Source organism: Platalea leucorodia (genome assembly GCF_965183815.1).
Source record: "Platalea leucorodia genome assembly, chromosome: 16".
NCBI lineage: Eukaryota > Metazoa > Chordata > Aves > Pelecaniformes > Threskiornithidae > Platalea > Platalea leucorodia.
In genome coordinates this window covers 12801947-12817904 of record NC_138838.1, presented here as the reverse complement: position 1 = coordinate 12817904, position 15958 = coordinate 12801947, and the positions used below count along the sequence as shown (strand labels likewise).

The following is a 15958-nucleotide window of genomic DNA, read 5'->3' as shown; positions in this document are numbered from 1 at the left end:
TGCAGCAGGGAAACCCCGGCCCTTTAGCGAGTGCAGACAAAACCGCTGCCTGCCCTGCGCCGACCCCTCCTGCGTACCTGGCCCTCGGTTTTTCCTCTGAATAAAGAACAGGAAAGATGCAGAAGAAAAAAAAGATGGTTTGTCCTGAAGGTGGGTGTGATGGGGGTACGTAAAATGGGCGAGAACAAAGGGTGCGTTGGGCTGTGTGCTCAGGGAGAGGGGCCTCGATCCCCCAGGGCTGGGTCCTGGGGGGGAAGGGATGGCACCTGCGGGGATCTGGAGGAGCCTCTGGCACAAGCAGTGGATCGCAGTGGGGCAAAATAAGTGGCAGCCTCGCAGCCAGCCTTGTGCTAAAATTTCCCCTTCTCTCTTCTGCCCATCTCCCAGCTGGGAACCTTCCCGCCCGCAGCCGCTAGCTGCAGATATTTGCATTTATAACGCCTGTGGGTTTGCAGCTCAGCGTGGCCTTGCCCAGGCTATTGCGCTGGGCTCAAAGTGGAGCGTCCGGCTGTGGTCGGTGCAGGGAGATGGTGTTTGCTCCTCGCTTTGCCTTCCTCCCGCACCGGCTGTCCTTGACCACGCACGTGTAAATACACAGTAGGACCCAAACCTGTTGCATTTCTTATTTTCTTGTTTTTTGTGTGATAAGCAGCAGTCACGATGTGCTGCCTGGGTGTGTGCAAACCAATGTCTTGAAGTGTGCAATTGCTGATCGTGGGGTGCTGCAAGGGAGGGAGCGATCCCCACCCAGGCTTCAATGCCACTTCATCATCTTAGAGGACATCTCTTCCTCCAAGGCACGGAAAGGAACGGCTGAATCTCCAAAGCCTGGCGGGTTCTGGTACTGCAGGGTCATCAGCTCTTCTGCTTACGGCTGTTGAACATTTGAGATTATTTCTTGAAGATGGGGCCCGCTTGTATGAAGCGGTGAGACTCGCATCGCTGGAGGCTGCCGGAGGACTGTGAGTGACGGATCTCCTTTCCCGTTTGTCCTTCAGAATTTAACATTAAGACATTTAATAGAGCTGGAAAGATCACGTACTCTTGCTGTGTGTAATCTGCTGGTGGCATGTGGCCCCCAGGCAGACAGAAACTCAACCGCCCCCGGAGCAAAGGACGAGTGGGATCACTGCGCAATGTCTGCAGGACGACACCTGCGTCCCAAAGAGGTCGGGAAGGGATTAAATCTGTTGCTCCCCTCAGTACATTACACTGGAGAGGTTAGGTTAGTTGTTTTTTCCCTTTTCTCATAAGCATTAATACATGAATACTGCTAATAAGGTCAATCGGTTTCCTTGGCAATAGCGGCTACCAGCGATGCGCTCCCCGGTAATGGACCATGGGAGCCTTTGTGTTTCTGAGGACACGAGCGGTCCCTGCGCGGGCTCAGGAGCCTCCTCCTCCACCGCTGCTGAAACGAGGTGTGCTGGACCGTAGGAAAGCCCTGAAATGTTTGTGCCCGAGCGCAACGTAAGCCGCAGCGTGATAACCCGGTGTGGCCTCGTTGCCTGGGGCAGCCCTCTCCCCCGCTGCCTCCCCCGCTGTCCCCTTCGTCCCTTGGGTCACTCTTTTGCCTCTCCTCCACGGCAGTTTGGGCAGTTTGGGTGGGCGTTTGCAGTCTTCTGCTCCTCTCCGAAGGACTGGTGAGCAGCAAGCAATGCATTTGCCCAAAGTGGTTTTGAGCTTCTTGATGTCCTCATCAGCGCTTTCTGTGCCTTCCTGGCTTTCCAGCACAGTCCCTGCTTGGGGGTGGCCATCACCAGCCCTCTGGCCCGCTCCCAGCCCCCCCCGGAATGTAACCCTCATTTAATAATTAATAATCACCTTCAAAACGCAAATGGGGCTTGTGCAAACCCTTGCGACCAAGATAACCCAGCTGGCACGAGCCCTCCAGAGCGTGGGGCATCAGCCCTTTCCTGCCGCTCCCTCCTCACCCGCTGGTTTGATTCCCCTCGCTTTGGGCTCTTCAACCCGCGCAGAACGATTTCCAATTACGTTTTTGTTGCTGAAGGCATAAATCTTCTCCCACAGCCTGGCTGCTTTCCTGCACAGGCAGAGCTGTGTGGTGCTGGTGGAGACAGCTGACGAAACCGGGCCTGGGTGTTTTATGGACTTTTTTATTTTATGGTGGACATTTCCTCCCCCCTTTGACAACAAATGACCTCAGTCAACTTTAATATTCTAACAGCAGTGATTTTCAGTACTTGAATCCTTCTTCCAGGGCCATTTAAAGCTTCTGAGCAGAACAAGTAGCCCAGGGAACATTGGTTATATATGGAGTGAGCTCCAAGGTTGTTTTGATGCTGCTGGGCTGGGAAGGGAAGCAATCTCATGCTGCTTTCTTAAAAAACCCCGCTCTTTACTGAGCCCACAGGATCATCGTCTTCCTGAAGTGCAGTAAGTGGCTAATTGACCTAATCCACACTGCGAGGAAGAGACTGATTAGCTAAAGCCTTCTTGTTTTTATAACCGAGTAATGGTCTCTACCAGAGCTGGGCTTTTTTTTCTTTTCCTATGAAAGCCGGTAATTTGGTGCAAGCTTCAGCATGCACAAATATGTCGATAAAAGGCCCTTTCTAGTTACGTCCCATTCCCAGAAGGGCTCAGTCCTCCCTGGGCGCAGGGATGCTGGCGCAGCCTGCCCGTGCCGGCGGGGCAGAGCCGGCCGACGCAGCGCAGCGTCCGCCCGGGCCAGGGCTGAGGGACGCGGGCTCCTTCTCCAGAGGCTCGTCCTCTGCGGCGTGGTCCTGCGCGCTCGCGCGAGGGACCCAACCGCAGCGTTTCGCGGCGGCGGCGGGCGGCTGGGACCAGGTGCTCCCGATTCGCAGCAAACCCGCGGCAGCGCTGGGCGCAGAGCCTTGCCGTTAGCCCTCTGGGGCCGACAGTTGAGCCGGGGGGCTGCTGGTAGCCCCTTGCAGAGAGCCTGATGGATTCAGAACAGCTCCCAGTTGACAGATGTTTCACAGCAGGTAGAAGCTTGGCTGGAGGGGAAATGCGGCAGGAGCAGCCTCCTGGGTGGTTTGTGTCGGTGAGGGGATTGAGCGTGCAAAGCATCCATAAATGATGCAGCGCTCTAAATGCAATGTTTATGAATTTGCCTGGCCAAACTGGGGGGTCCAGACGGGTGCTGAGGTCCAGGACGGCTGGCTCCTGCACAAATACTTAGCAGAAAATAAAAACCTTGCAGCAAGGAGCTTGTGATTGAAATAATTCAGAGAGAGAGGCCGGAGCCGTGCATAGGAAGGAGGGGAGCCCAGTTCTGAGTACTGAGGTACGGAGCAAACCATGCCTGACCTCTTATAGAAGAAATTGCCGGAATACCTTTTTTTCAAGGAGAAATCTTGTTCTTGATGAAATCCCCATATGCCGAGTTAAATCTCCGTGAGGGGTGTAGTGCTGGCACACCAGCGTGGTGCGTGCACGTGGTGGATGGAGGAGTGATGGTGGATTTGCTGCCTGTGTCTCGTTGCCTGCCCTGGGCGTAGGCACAGGCTCCACGTGCTGCCTGTCAGCCTGTCCGTAGGAGCAAGACATACGTGCCGTGGGCTCCGTGCCGTGGGCTCTGTGCCGCAGCCCACCCCCGGCAAGGAGATCCCTGTGTGTGGCTCCTGGGGAGGGGGAGAGGTGCAGCCTCCCCCAGGGATGGGCTGGTGGTCAGGGATCCAGCTGGGACCTGGCCACCCTGGCGTATCCCACCCTGCTTCACTTACACCTCTGCTAAAGGTGCCTTACTGAAGTTGCAGTAATGCTGGAAACGGTCCCCGAGCGCTGCAGGGAAGGTCGGTTAGGACAAACCTGGCTGCCGCGTCCTGGGCGAGCCCCCGCCGTGGTTCGGCTGCTGGAACAAACATCATCCAAAGAGTCCTTGCTGCAAATACAAAGCCGTTTCCTTCAGTGCACGGAGAGCAGCGCTGGAGGTGAATACGCTGCGGCGCAGCGTGCCGTTCTCGGTATTCCTTCCTCGCACCTTAGTTTTGCAGACTGGCGACAGTTAAAACGTGACAGATGCTTTTGTGATGCTTCTGTGTCCACCTTGCGCCCACCCTGCAGAACCCAGCCCATAAACCGGGCTATTTATTTCTCCACCCAGCTACAACGACCCTTTTTTAAAGCACCCTGGCGAACCGGGACCTGCAGCGCTTGGCACCGCTTTCTCCTCCGGCCGCAGTTTTTGCTGGGGTGCTCTGGGCTGCCGGGGGGCATTCAACCTGTACAGAGGAAAAATTCAACGCTGGATCTTTATTAAACATTATCTTTTATTTTGATTACGGAGAGCTCCTTTATTTCAAACAGAACAGTTTATTCACTGCAAATTTTTTCATGCCTGTTGAAAGGGTTAGCATAAAAAAAAGGGAAAAAGGCTTGGATACATGCAAATCATACTGAATGTTGCCAACGTATTAAAACGAGTAGCAGAGTTTCTTCTAAGTTATCTACTTGCGTACGGAGGAGAAACGACCACCGAGAGCGTGAAGCCCCTCTGGAAAAAGCTTCCCGCTGCGGTGATGTTGAACGAACGGAGCCAAAGAGACGACCAAAGTCTGACTGCGTTTGCACCCCGAAAAAGCAAAGCCAGAGAGTCGCTGCTGCGAGCCAGGAAAGCGATGCCGCAAAGCTGGGCAGGGGAAGGGCTTTGAACAGAGAGAAAGGGGCTCCCTCCTAGCACAGGGAGTCACGTCTGGTCCTTGGGCCGTACGGGAGAAGATGTTTTTCACACTTTCCTGCCCTCCCCCAGTTTAGGATCAAATGAAATTCTGGTTCAAAAGCCAAAGTGCACGTTCCAGCGCTGCTGCTCTGGGCTGATCTATTTTCCATCAAAAATAAAATAAAATCAAACCCATGTCTCTTAGAAAAAGGCCAAAACAACATTTTAGAAACAAAGCACTTCTGGCCCAGGGGCCGATGGGCACAGCCAAGTGGCCCAGCAGCCTTTCCCAGGCCTTAACTCTCCAGCTGGCTGTGCCCGCCCGGCCCCCGGTGGCAGTGATACAGGGATGAACCCCAGCTTTATTTTTTCTTTTATAAACCTTCAGTATTGTGGTCTCTTTTGTCAGCAACAGCAGCGAACCCGAGCTGAGCCCCGGCTCCAGGTTTTGCGGATCGCTCCCCAAAACGGATCAAATACTCAGCGCTGCTGGCGCAAGCTCCAGGTACCACGGTAAAAGCTCTGGAGTTGTTACAGCAGCACGGCTGGCGGGAAACTGGATTTCACGTCTGAATAAACACCGGGCAGGCACAAGCGCCAGCCTGACTTCGGTAAGGCTGGAGGGCGGGAGCGGCGTCCGGGCACGCTGCGGGCTGGGATTTAGCTCCGCACCAGGAAAGCAAGGCTCGCCCTTCGGGCCGGCTCACAACATGAAGGGAAACAGCCCCGCTCAGGGTGCGATCAGACCTCTGTTGTACCGCAGCAGATACGCTATTCATCAGCAGCTCCTGGAGTCAGGGCTGGAAAGGATTTCAGGTTTATCTCGGCAGCAGCCCTCTTTGGGGTGACTGCTGCCCGTCCATCAGGTGCGGGAGAGCAGCCGGGGCCTGGCGAGATCCAGCGCCGAGGAAGGGGAGCCCTTCCCTGCAGCGGCTGGGCACCTTTCTTCTCCCCTTTTGTGCTCCTCCGAGGGCCTCGTGTTACACCACCTTGGAGCCGCATTTTGAGAGGTTAAAAAGCATAGCACATCACTAATGTTTAAAAATACCTGGCCAGCTTTTATAAAATACAAGTATTCAATGCAATCACCTTTATGTATTCTTTGAAAAGACAAAAGTTGACATTCATCGTACGGGAGGAAGGCAGCAGTCTGGACTCCCGAAGCATCCCCCCGTGTGAATCGACCCTCCGCCGGGACCTCCGATGCTGAGGACCTGGTTTTAAGTCATCCTTGCTCAAGGCGCCCACCCAAGAGCCACGGAGCCGGACATCATGTCCGTGGCGTCGCAGCACCTTGCTCCGAGGTGGGGAGCTCCCCAGCCTCAACTGTTCTGTCCGTCTGCTGCAAGCCTATGTTGTCAGTCTTGCCTGCTCCAGCTTGCAGGTCTTCCTGGCTCTCGGCCAGGCCATCTTGGCTCTCCAAATCGCTCACCTGACCCTCGCCGAACTCCAGAATGGTTGGCAAGTTGCCTTGCTTTGGGCATCGTCTCTTCAGGCTGACCAAGAAGGGCTGCGGCAAGGAGAAGATGTCCACGTTGTTGCCAAGGTCGATCCAGGTGACGCTGGGGAACTTCTTGGGGTCCTTCAGGGTTTCGGTGAGGTCCCGTAGGATGGCTTTGGTGAGCCGGTTGCCGTTGAGGGAGAGGGTGGTGAGGTGGGGCAGCACGCAGAGCGCCGGCAGCAGCTGCAGCAGCATGTCGTCCGTCAGCTCCGTGAAGCATAGCTCCACCGTGTCGATGTGCTCCGAGCTGTGCTGGAGGTAGGACGTGACACGGTCCAAGTCTTTCAGCGTCAGTGGGATGCCCGACAAGTCCACTGTGTTGTCCTGAGGCTTCCCCATCAGGACAGCTTTCAAGCTGTGGGGGAGGAAAAGGAGAGGGAGGTTAATGTGGGGGCATGTCTGCTTGGTGGCATCGCTTTGGGCTCCCCGGCCCCTCTCGGAGGGGCCAAGAACATGAGTTATTTAGGTAGGATGTTCAACTGGGGCTAACCATCTCTTCTGTAGAGGCCAGGAGTGTGTCTGTGCAGTTGGGGGGCAGAGAGACGTTTCAAGGCTGTTTATTGACAGAAGGTGGCCAGAAACAAGGAGACCATATTCAAAAACCATAATTCAGAAAGAGTGTAGGGTTCTCTTCTACAGCCACTGCAAAACCCTGGGATGAAGAGGCTATCCTACTGCTTTTAAAGGTGCAAAAAAGGGTGAGGAAGCCCTTGATTAGATGGAGAGGAATTGCTGGTGCCAGGGTAACACTTCTCACCCTGCCGCTTATGAAGCTCTTTGAGCAGGACACGTGTTTGTCCTCTCGGCTGCACAGGTGGGAAACCGAGACCCCAAGCCAGAATGGCCGTAGCCCAAGACAGCAAACGTAGGATAGACACCTCCAGGGTTGGGTGATTTGATCTAGTATTTCCAGTGCGTTAGACCTATGATGTCTCTTCAGTCTAGCTGCCGAGGAGATGAGCACTATGGAGAAATCCTTAGATAAATAAATTAATTCTCATGATGGCCCTACAGAGACTCATTAGCATGAGCTAGACTGGAGTTTCACAGGTCAATTTATCTTCTAAAGTGAATCAAAGAACACATCTACAATGAGGACCTGTCGGCAGACTCGTGCTGCTGAGGACTTTTTGCTAATGAATTATTCTGAGTGAATTAGGAGGTGGAAGGAGCCTCATGCATGTTAATTGCTCACGTCAACTTGGTGAGCTTACACGTCTCATCTGCTCGGTGGCACACGCGTTAGCCTCACGCCAAACCAGCCAGCTGCAGAAGTGCTTTTGCCTTCCACTACAGCCCGAGACGGGGACCGGTTCTGCCCAGCACCTGCTGTTTTTTTCTAGCTGAAAAGGCGAACCAGCACCAACACTGCTTTTCTTAGCCGCTGCGCAATGCCCACCGCTGAGCAAGCCCTCCACTGCGCAGACGCTCAAGTGCATCCGCTCCAGTGCCAACGCGCCTCGTTTGAAACCTGTCGTGCGCGGCACAGTAAGATGTTTTTCGGCTCGTCCCGGAACACGCGCCCCAAGCCTCGAGCCCTTTGGCATCTGGGGTGGGTGCAGGCAGCTGGTAAAGGTCGGGCTTTCCCCTGAGGAGGTCCAGAAGTAACACAGCTAGAGAGCTGTAAATCGTGCTGAGCTTTATGCGGTAAAAAACGCACGCAGGCAGACGGCCTTGCAAGGTGGTGTGAGCTCCCACTAGGCTGGGGAGAAGAACTTGGAATAGAGGCAGGGTGGAAGGAAATGAAGGTTATTTGTAAGTACCAAAGCATTTTATTGTTGGCTGATCAATACCTGCGTTTGCCACTGGGGTATGAGGAGTTTGCCATGGCCACTTGAGGTACTGGAGACCTGCAAGCCAGGGAGGAGCAAAATTCCTGCAGTTCCTATGGAAATAACCCCCAAAATATGCATGGGGGGTGTGTACTTTCCAAAAATCATCAACACCAGAATAACTTTCCTAAATAATCACAGGAAGGCTGAAATTGCAACGACCTACAGTCGTCGTGCCCCGCAACTGCTCTCTTGACCAGCACAAAAGCCAGGTACTGGGTGCCGATGGCCACAGGTTGGCTATGGAGGCCTGGCTATGACCCAGCCCAGCCGGGGAGGGAGCAGGCAAACTCCTGCGTGCTGGTTTTAGACCAGAAACATGTCACAAATCCCAAGCAGGTTGTAATGGGGAGGCTGGGAGGGGTGAAAGATCTCTTGGAGAGTCCCCTTGGTGATGCTGGATGATGCTCCGCGGTCTGTTTAGCAGTACTTTGTTCCTGCTCCTCCACCGAAGATCTTATTACAAGGAAGAACTGGATGCAGATAAGTACTGGGATTAACGTCAGCTTCCATCTGGAGGCTTGGCTAAACACTAGGAAAACAAGCTCTCTTCCTGGTTTCAATGTGCACTTAAGCCGTGGCTTTCGGATATTGCGGGCGGTAATTTCACAGAGCCGCCTCGGCCGGAGCAGGCACCAAAACCGGGGCTGGCTGCAACAACTGTGCAAAAGGCCTTGACCATCTCCTGGCTCTCGGATCGCAGTCGTTTCACATCAGCTATCTGTTTGCAGGGAACACCCCATAGGAAAGAATTAAATGTGTTTGTTTATTTGTGGTTCCCTGAGCCTTTTATGGGCTCGTGTGGCCCAGCGCATCCCTCCTGCTCTAACAGAAGGGCACCTGCCTGCTGTGCTGCGAGCAAAATGACTGACTTTCACCTAAACTAGGCTATGCAACGTTAAGGTCTCCTTAAGGAAATCACTTTTCCCCCACTCTTCATGCCCAGGAGCTGCTCAGCTGCTGTGTCTGTGTTATTCAGGGATTTTCTGTTTGGAGAGGAGCTTGTCCCGGCTGCGGTCGCTGCTGCTGGGCCGTTGCTGGGGGCTGGAGCAGACTCGAGCCCGGCGGGAGGGGAGCGACCAGGAAGGGCACTGTGGGGTCTGGGAAGACAACGCGGCCTCCCAAAAAAATGCTCGAATGGCACTAGCCCAAACGGCAGCTGCCTGAATTAATTTCTTGTCCTTAAAAACATGGGTTTGTGCAGCAGTTGGCCAATTTCTTTACCGCCATTAAGAAGAGTGATTGACTTCTTATTAACCTTCTAATTCTGAGTACCTGGGATACCTGAGGGTAACTTTGATCCATCATCCTGACTGCAGCCCTGGCACAAAGGAGGCGTTGGGATAGGGGATGGGGCGAGCCGGGGCAGCTCAGCAAGCGCGACCTGCTGCGACCACGCTTGTGCCACCGGCTGGGCCCTGGGCTGTGGGAGCTCATCGCTGCACAGCAACCCCAGGGAGCTCGATAGGACGCCAGGGGAGATGGGGAGAACGACAAACATCTGGGATGTCTTGCAGAAATAGCAGCTGTTTCTTAATTTGACCCGTAGCCCTACCTACGAGGCTGTGCCAGGCCATGAGAAATGTCTTGTCCATTGGTGGGGGGGAGAAGAAAATCCATAATGGAGTCTCAAGAATAGGAATCAGGAGCAAAGGGACGTATCCAGCACGGTTAGGTAGGACCCCAAGGAGATGGGTGATCGCGGGAGGGGCGAGAGCTGCAGCAGCAAAACCAACACAGCTGGAGGCAGAGGGAAAGCCCTTTCCTTCTGCGTACGGCACCGGGAGCAGAGAAACCAGAGAGCGGCGGCACGCTGGGCTTTTATGGGTGTATTATTCATTTAATATGTGGTTTCGCTTCTCCTGCTTGGATGAAATCCAAGAGGGTCATTCCTTTGGCTTTGCGGGAACAGCTTTAGCCGATAATAAACTGAAGCCCTGGCACAGAGCTGTGCTCCTGCAGGGTCCTACGCAGCCAAGTGGGATTTTGGGGTTAAAACACAGCATCCCTACACGGGCACAAGCAATCCAGTGGGACCCGTAAGCACAGCTGGGTGCTCCAAGCCTCTGCACTTGCTTCGGGCATCCTAGCAGGAGAGCTGTGAGCTGAAGAAACCAAATCAGCCTGATGGATGAGCCGCCCTTCGCTAAGTGTTTTTACTGTGGGCTGGGGCTTTACCAACAAAGACAAGCCCCAGCCTATAATCACCCCCAGCAGGCTCTGGACCTGTGATTTAGGCCCATTCAAAGGCACACAAATCTGACTGGAAACCTTTTTTTTAAACAAATCTTGGATCATTAAGTGTGCGCCTGTGCCTTATTGTACACATCAGCCACCGGCCGGGGTGGGGTGGGAGGAAAGGCTAACGAGAGCTGCTGCTACCGTTTATTATTATCTGCATGGTTCAGTTGCTGGTTTGCCCTGGGAAAGATTATTCACGCAGGCTGCTTAGGCTGGCCAGACAATTTCTATATTTTTAATCTTTTCTTTAATTTTGGTGCCTTGGTGCAATTAGCACTTTCCCCTCTGGGCTCCTCTCAGCCGCAAGACGCGGTGAAGCTGGGATGCATCTGCTGCCCCCCTCTCCGCCACCGTAAACCTCACTAACCGTGTTACCCAACCTGCGGTGCGAAGCGGAGGGGAGCGATGGAGAACGCCACCGGTTAGCGAACGTATGCCGTGCTGTGAGCTGGGCTGTGCAAGGGGCTGGAGGAAGGGTCAGAGCCGGGGCTCGCTCCCTCGTCCTCTGCCCTGCCAGCGGCAGCAAGCCTGGCTTTGCAAGGCTCACGCTGGTAGCCCAGGCTGCTCAGTCTAACCAGGGCAATTACTAACCTGGTCTTTGGTGTTCATGCAGGTGCAGCTGTAGGCAAACGGGTACCCAGCCTCAACCCAGCCAGAGCAAAGTTATGTCAGTGAACTGATGCACATCCCCTTCGCCTTAGGCAAGACCCTGATCTGCTCCTCCACGGGAATGTGTTTTAAATCAAAATTGCCAGGCTCAATCTATCTAAGCTTCGATCATCCAAAGAGTTGTGGCCTCACTTTAACAGTGTTAGGTCAGTCTTAAAGCTTATTTAACACAAGAAAATAGCTCAAAATTTCTAGCAGCAAACAGCTCTGGAAGCTCTGGTAGAACTAACTTACCTCGGTGGGGCTCAGTCCCCGAGCACACCTTGGCAGCAGGAGAACAAGAGGGATTTTAAAAAAGTTACAAAACTACTGATGTTTTTCCTTGTTTAATATAGGAGGTAGGGTTGTGGGCTTTTTTTCTTATGGCCAGACAGATCATACAGTGCAAAGAGTATTATTAACTGATGCGGTGCCGAGCTCCAGCGGGTACGGCAGTAATACCCGGTGCTCAACACGTCGGGACTTGCACCAGCTCCCCTGTGCCTCGGGGATGCGTTTCACTGCTGCAGTCGCACTTCTATCAGCGACAGTGCGCGGTTTGCTGGGTTAGCTGGAACCTCAAGCACACCTCCGCAGTAATTTAGCAAGCTCTATACTTATCCCGTTACAAGGTCTCATTTAACCTGTATGTGGGCAGCAAGACAGCTGCTAATGTGACGTGGTTCTCTCTACTGATATTTTTTTTGGCAACACTGGGAAAGAAAACAATGAAATAGTATATTTATTATTTAAAAAAAAATTGGTGTTCATATGTTGGCAGCTACTTCCCTCCCATAGGTACCTCCGCATCATTTTTTGGAAGCAGCCCTGGTGAGCGAGGTGTAGTGAGGCCGGGGCCGGGGCGATGCCCCGGTAACACGCTCTTCCCACCTAAAAACCCTAAATTACTCTTGTCTTGCAGTCTTGGAGCATCAAAGCTGGTTATAGCGGGATCTCGCTGTCAAATAAAGCACATAGTATCCCTGCAAATAAGTGATAACCAGTTAAAAGCATGGCTAAAATAAGCATTCAGGGCTTGATCCTTGTTTTATCCAGCATGGAAATCCCTTGCACGGAGCGATGCTGCCCGCCTGCCTTCGTGTAACTTCTTGTGGGACTTCTCGTGTGGCTTTAATTTAAAAATCTATAACCAAGACGATAACAAAGGGGGAGTGGGGATAACTTAAGGGCAGCCTTTTTTTTGTTGTTGTTGTTTTGAGCTGCTGTCAGTATTGCTTCACATTTAGGGTTTTTCCTTGGAGCACGCATACAATTTCTGCCAGCAAGTAAAAGAGAATTTCTCTCTAGGGCTTTATCCTTTTCCCCTTGCATGGGATTTAGCTGATACCGACTGAAGCGGATTGATTATCGTGTACAAATAGCCTTTTCACCCTGGAGAGCTGCAGTCTACGTCAAAGGCAGAGGAGCTCTGCAGCTCACCGGGTCGGGGCAGCCCCGTGCCCGTGCTGCGGGACGGCTTGCTGGTTTGCAGCAGCCTACGCTCAGCCTGTCCCTCGGGAACCAAACCAACCCCAAACACGATTTAATAAAAATAGTTCTGTGGATATGCTGAACCATCTCATGGAAATGAGGAGGATATTATGTTAACAAACAGCTGTAAAAACTTTTATCCCTGCTATAAAGTTTGCCACAGAATGGCCCCCAATCTCTGTAGGCAGATCTTACCATTAAACAAATCCCTACGAGCTTTAGCGGAGGATCAGTTACACCCACTCGGCTTCATCCTCACATTTTATGAGGATATTCCGTAGGGGAAGACACAGATTTTTTTCCCAGCTGGAACCAGAATGTGGGGTTTTGACCAATGTAATGATAGGCTTGGGCATACAACCACGCACTACACCCCGCTAATGCTTTGGCAGGATGCTGATTTATATACACTCACGCTGAACTGAAAGCTGTTTTGCATGCAGTACTGAATCAGATCAGAAAACGTTCACATGAACAAGAATATTGATGTTTAGATCAAAGAGGATTAAAAGAAAGGGATTTCCTCTGGATTTAAATTCACGATGTTTCTCTAAAGCCCTGCACGATCGGGACACGAGATGCTGATGTGCCATGTAGGAACGCGTAATTGGGCTACTGAGCCACCACTGCCTTGGAGGGCAAAGGAACAGCTCCAGCGAAATGAAGAAGAGGCGGCCCCAGAGAGTGAAGCACTACTGCACGAAATTTATACGATAGCACTGGTGAGAAAACTATTTATGAAAATTGTCAGCAAAAAAATTATTGAACATAATGAATCATCAGAACCAAAGAAAAGTGTTGAGGTAAAAGACTTGTCCTGAAATACTGGTGGCATCAAGGATAAGTATTAAGCAGCTTTTTCAAAGTCCCTGCTCCTACTTCAAATGCCGACAGCCAAACACTGGAATAGATATTTTGGAAACGGAGGGAAGGAATACAAACAAATGCATGTACTCTGTTAGTAATAATGTTGACAAAAGGGTTAAGCCCCCCTAGCCTGAAAGGAGGAACGGAGCCAAGAAAAGATAATTGTTTAGCTTAAATGAAGAATGCGACTGAGGTGTATATAATAATATATTACGTATATTATATAATTATATATTATATGCTATGTATATAATGTATAGATAATAATAAGGATGAATAAAACAGACGATGAGAACAGACTGCTCTTTCTTTGCCTCCCATCGCGTGAGCCAAGGGACAGCCACCGACGCCGACAGACAAAACTCCCGGCGGATAAAAGGCAGGCGCGCGCACACAGAGCTCAGCTTAACCTCCCGGCTTCGGCCGCGGGATGTCACGGAGATCAAGGGCTTTCTGGGAGGTCCAAAGCGGACACGGCACTGCTGTGGCCGATAACATCAAAAGTCATGTTAGGAATTAAAAAAAGAAACAAATTGGCTGGGTCTATGTCCTGGAGTGTAATTTTAGAACTTCTATAATTCAGCAAAATGGGGCCCTTTTGCTTCATCGCCCCGGGCCTGGACAGGGACGGATGGGCGGCTCCTGTGTGAGCAGCCTGTTGCCGACCAGCGATGGCCGTGGGACCCTGAACGGCTGGTCCAAAGGCTTTCTCGGGAGACTGGGGATATAAAAATATACACGCATGTGCCGCTGGCGCTGTGTTTTGCAGCTGCTCCTTGTTTAATCTAGGGAGAGGCATTACGGTCCCAGAGCAAAAATGCTTCTACTTACGCCAGTGGCAAGGAAAGGACTGTATCCCAAGGTAAGCTAAAAAAAAAACAAAACCCCTTTTAACAGGTTTGTGATGCTGCCTGGTTGAATACTTTCCTTTTTTCCTCTTTCTTTTGTTTTAAAAAAAACCCAACACTCATCAAAACATGAAAGATGAAATCCAAAATTAACATAGACAGAGCCCAGACCAGAACCAGAGTTGCCACATTCTCCAAAGCGCGGAGCCAGGCGCGTCCTAGGCTGGCCCAGCCCAGCTCACGCTCCCCCGTTACCGCACGCTCAACTTCTGCCCATCGACGCTCCAGCACGCGCGTGCTGCTGCGGTGAGCCGGCAGCTGGCTCAGCTCGTGCTTTACTGCCACAGAAGGGTTTAGGGGTTTACTAGCAGCCTAGTTTAAAGTCTCTGTTTTTCACCGCCTTTATAAATGAATAGCTTGGAAAGATTTCACTCCTCTCTTTAGAGAGATGCAGGGTAAAGAGGATTTTTAAATATACAGATATGTAACGTTAAAGCCCCTTTAGAGCTTACCAATAAACACATAGGAAATTCCTAAGTCTTTACGGTTAAGAGGGAAAGTACCAGTGGGGATTGGTTACTTTGGTCTCTTCTTGTTCCAAGAGCCTTCCCAGTTTTGCTAAGGTTTGCAGCTTTCCCGTCACACAGCCTAGGCCTCCCCGCGTGAGCCTCCCTCCCCGCGACCAAAATCCCAGGGCGCTGCTCCAGCGAGCGCCGTCGGACCGGGGGTAGGAAGGGCAGAGCGCTCAGCCTGGGGCTCGTCATCGGGGGGCTTTGCTCCTAATTTTGGCCCCGATATGTGACATCAAAATTAACTTTATTATGGCCACTTATAAAATAATTGTGGCTGATGGGAACGCTTGGTGGGACTCACATTCCCTAACGTCCCTAAAGAGGATCTGCTATTGCCATTGCAAGACCAAACACTGGGCTATTTCTCGGATCCAGCACAGCATTTTTTTAAGCATCTTAAGAGCGTACCTGGAGGGAATGCTACAATTTTCTCTTAATTTTCCTCTTGCAGCAGCATCCCCAGCGTCGCATGCTGCTGGTCGCTGCGTCTGTGATGCTTGCAGCAATACCTCCCCTGTGTGCCCAAGTGCGCGGGCTGCTCCAGGAATAACTCTTTGTTTACACGCCTTTCCTTTCCAAATCCCACTGAATTTTCTTTGGCCCCAGACCAAGATACACAGGCCTGTTCCTCCCCTATTGCAGGCACAAAGCTCGGTAAGTGCATGGGGTGTTTGATGGGAAGAGTAATTTCTGCGCACCCAAGAGCATCCCCTGCACCAGGCGAACTGACACGGGTCTCGTGGCTGCAGCCACCCTGTGGTAGCGGAAGGACCGCTGGCATCAGAAAGATCTTGATCAATAAATCCTTCCCGTCATGGTTAGATAAAGTCAAGCATCTCTGATTTATATTTCTTTACTAAATTACTCCAGGCCTATGTAATGTCTCCATGGACATGTATTAAACTCTAGAAGCTTGTAATATAAATAACAAGAAAAAGTAATTTTTACCCCTGGATGAGTGCTGACCATTTCCATCAGCCTCAACTCCTTCATCTCGACGCGCCTGATGAAGAGCCATCCACTAGAGAGCAGTGTCACCCAGCCCTCGGTGCCTAAAAGCCAGCACCTCACCCCAAACCCAGATCAGGAGGGACACAGCCCACGAACTGCGCCTTGCCCATGGGTTCCCACCTTGCCCATGGGTTCCCACCTTGCCCATGGGTTCCCACCTTGCCCATGGGTTCCCACCTTGCCGATGGGTTCCCACCTTGCCGGGGACGGGACGCTGCCTCATCCCTGGGGCGGTGAAGGGGTGAGATGTCGCCGTGCCATCGGATGTCCTACTTGCGGCACAGCCCCCAGCTCTCCTGCCG

General features: G+C 52.2%; 1 protein-coding gene across 1 annotated transcript in view; it reads right to left on the bottom strand.

Moving 5' to 3' along the window:
- Positions 1-4237: 4237 nt before the first annotated feature.
- The window catches only part of LRRC75A (leucine rich repeat containing 75A), a 93812-nt gene continuing 82091 nt past the window's right edge, over positions 4238-15958 (bottom strand). The window contains exon 4 of the mRNA XM_082328018.1: positions 4238-6501. Within this exon, the coding sequence (XP_082184144.1) occupies positions 5916-6501 (586 nt within the window). The 3' untranslated portion in view covers positions 4238-5915. The remainder of the gene's footprint in view (positions 6502-15958) is intronic.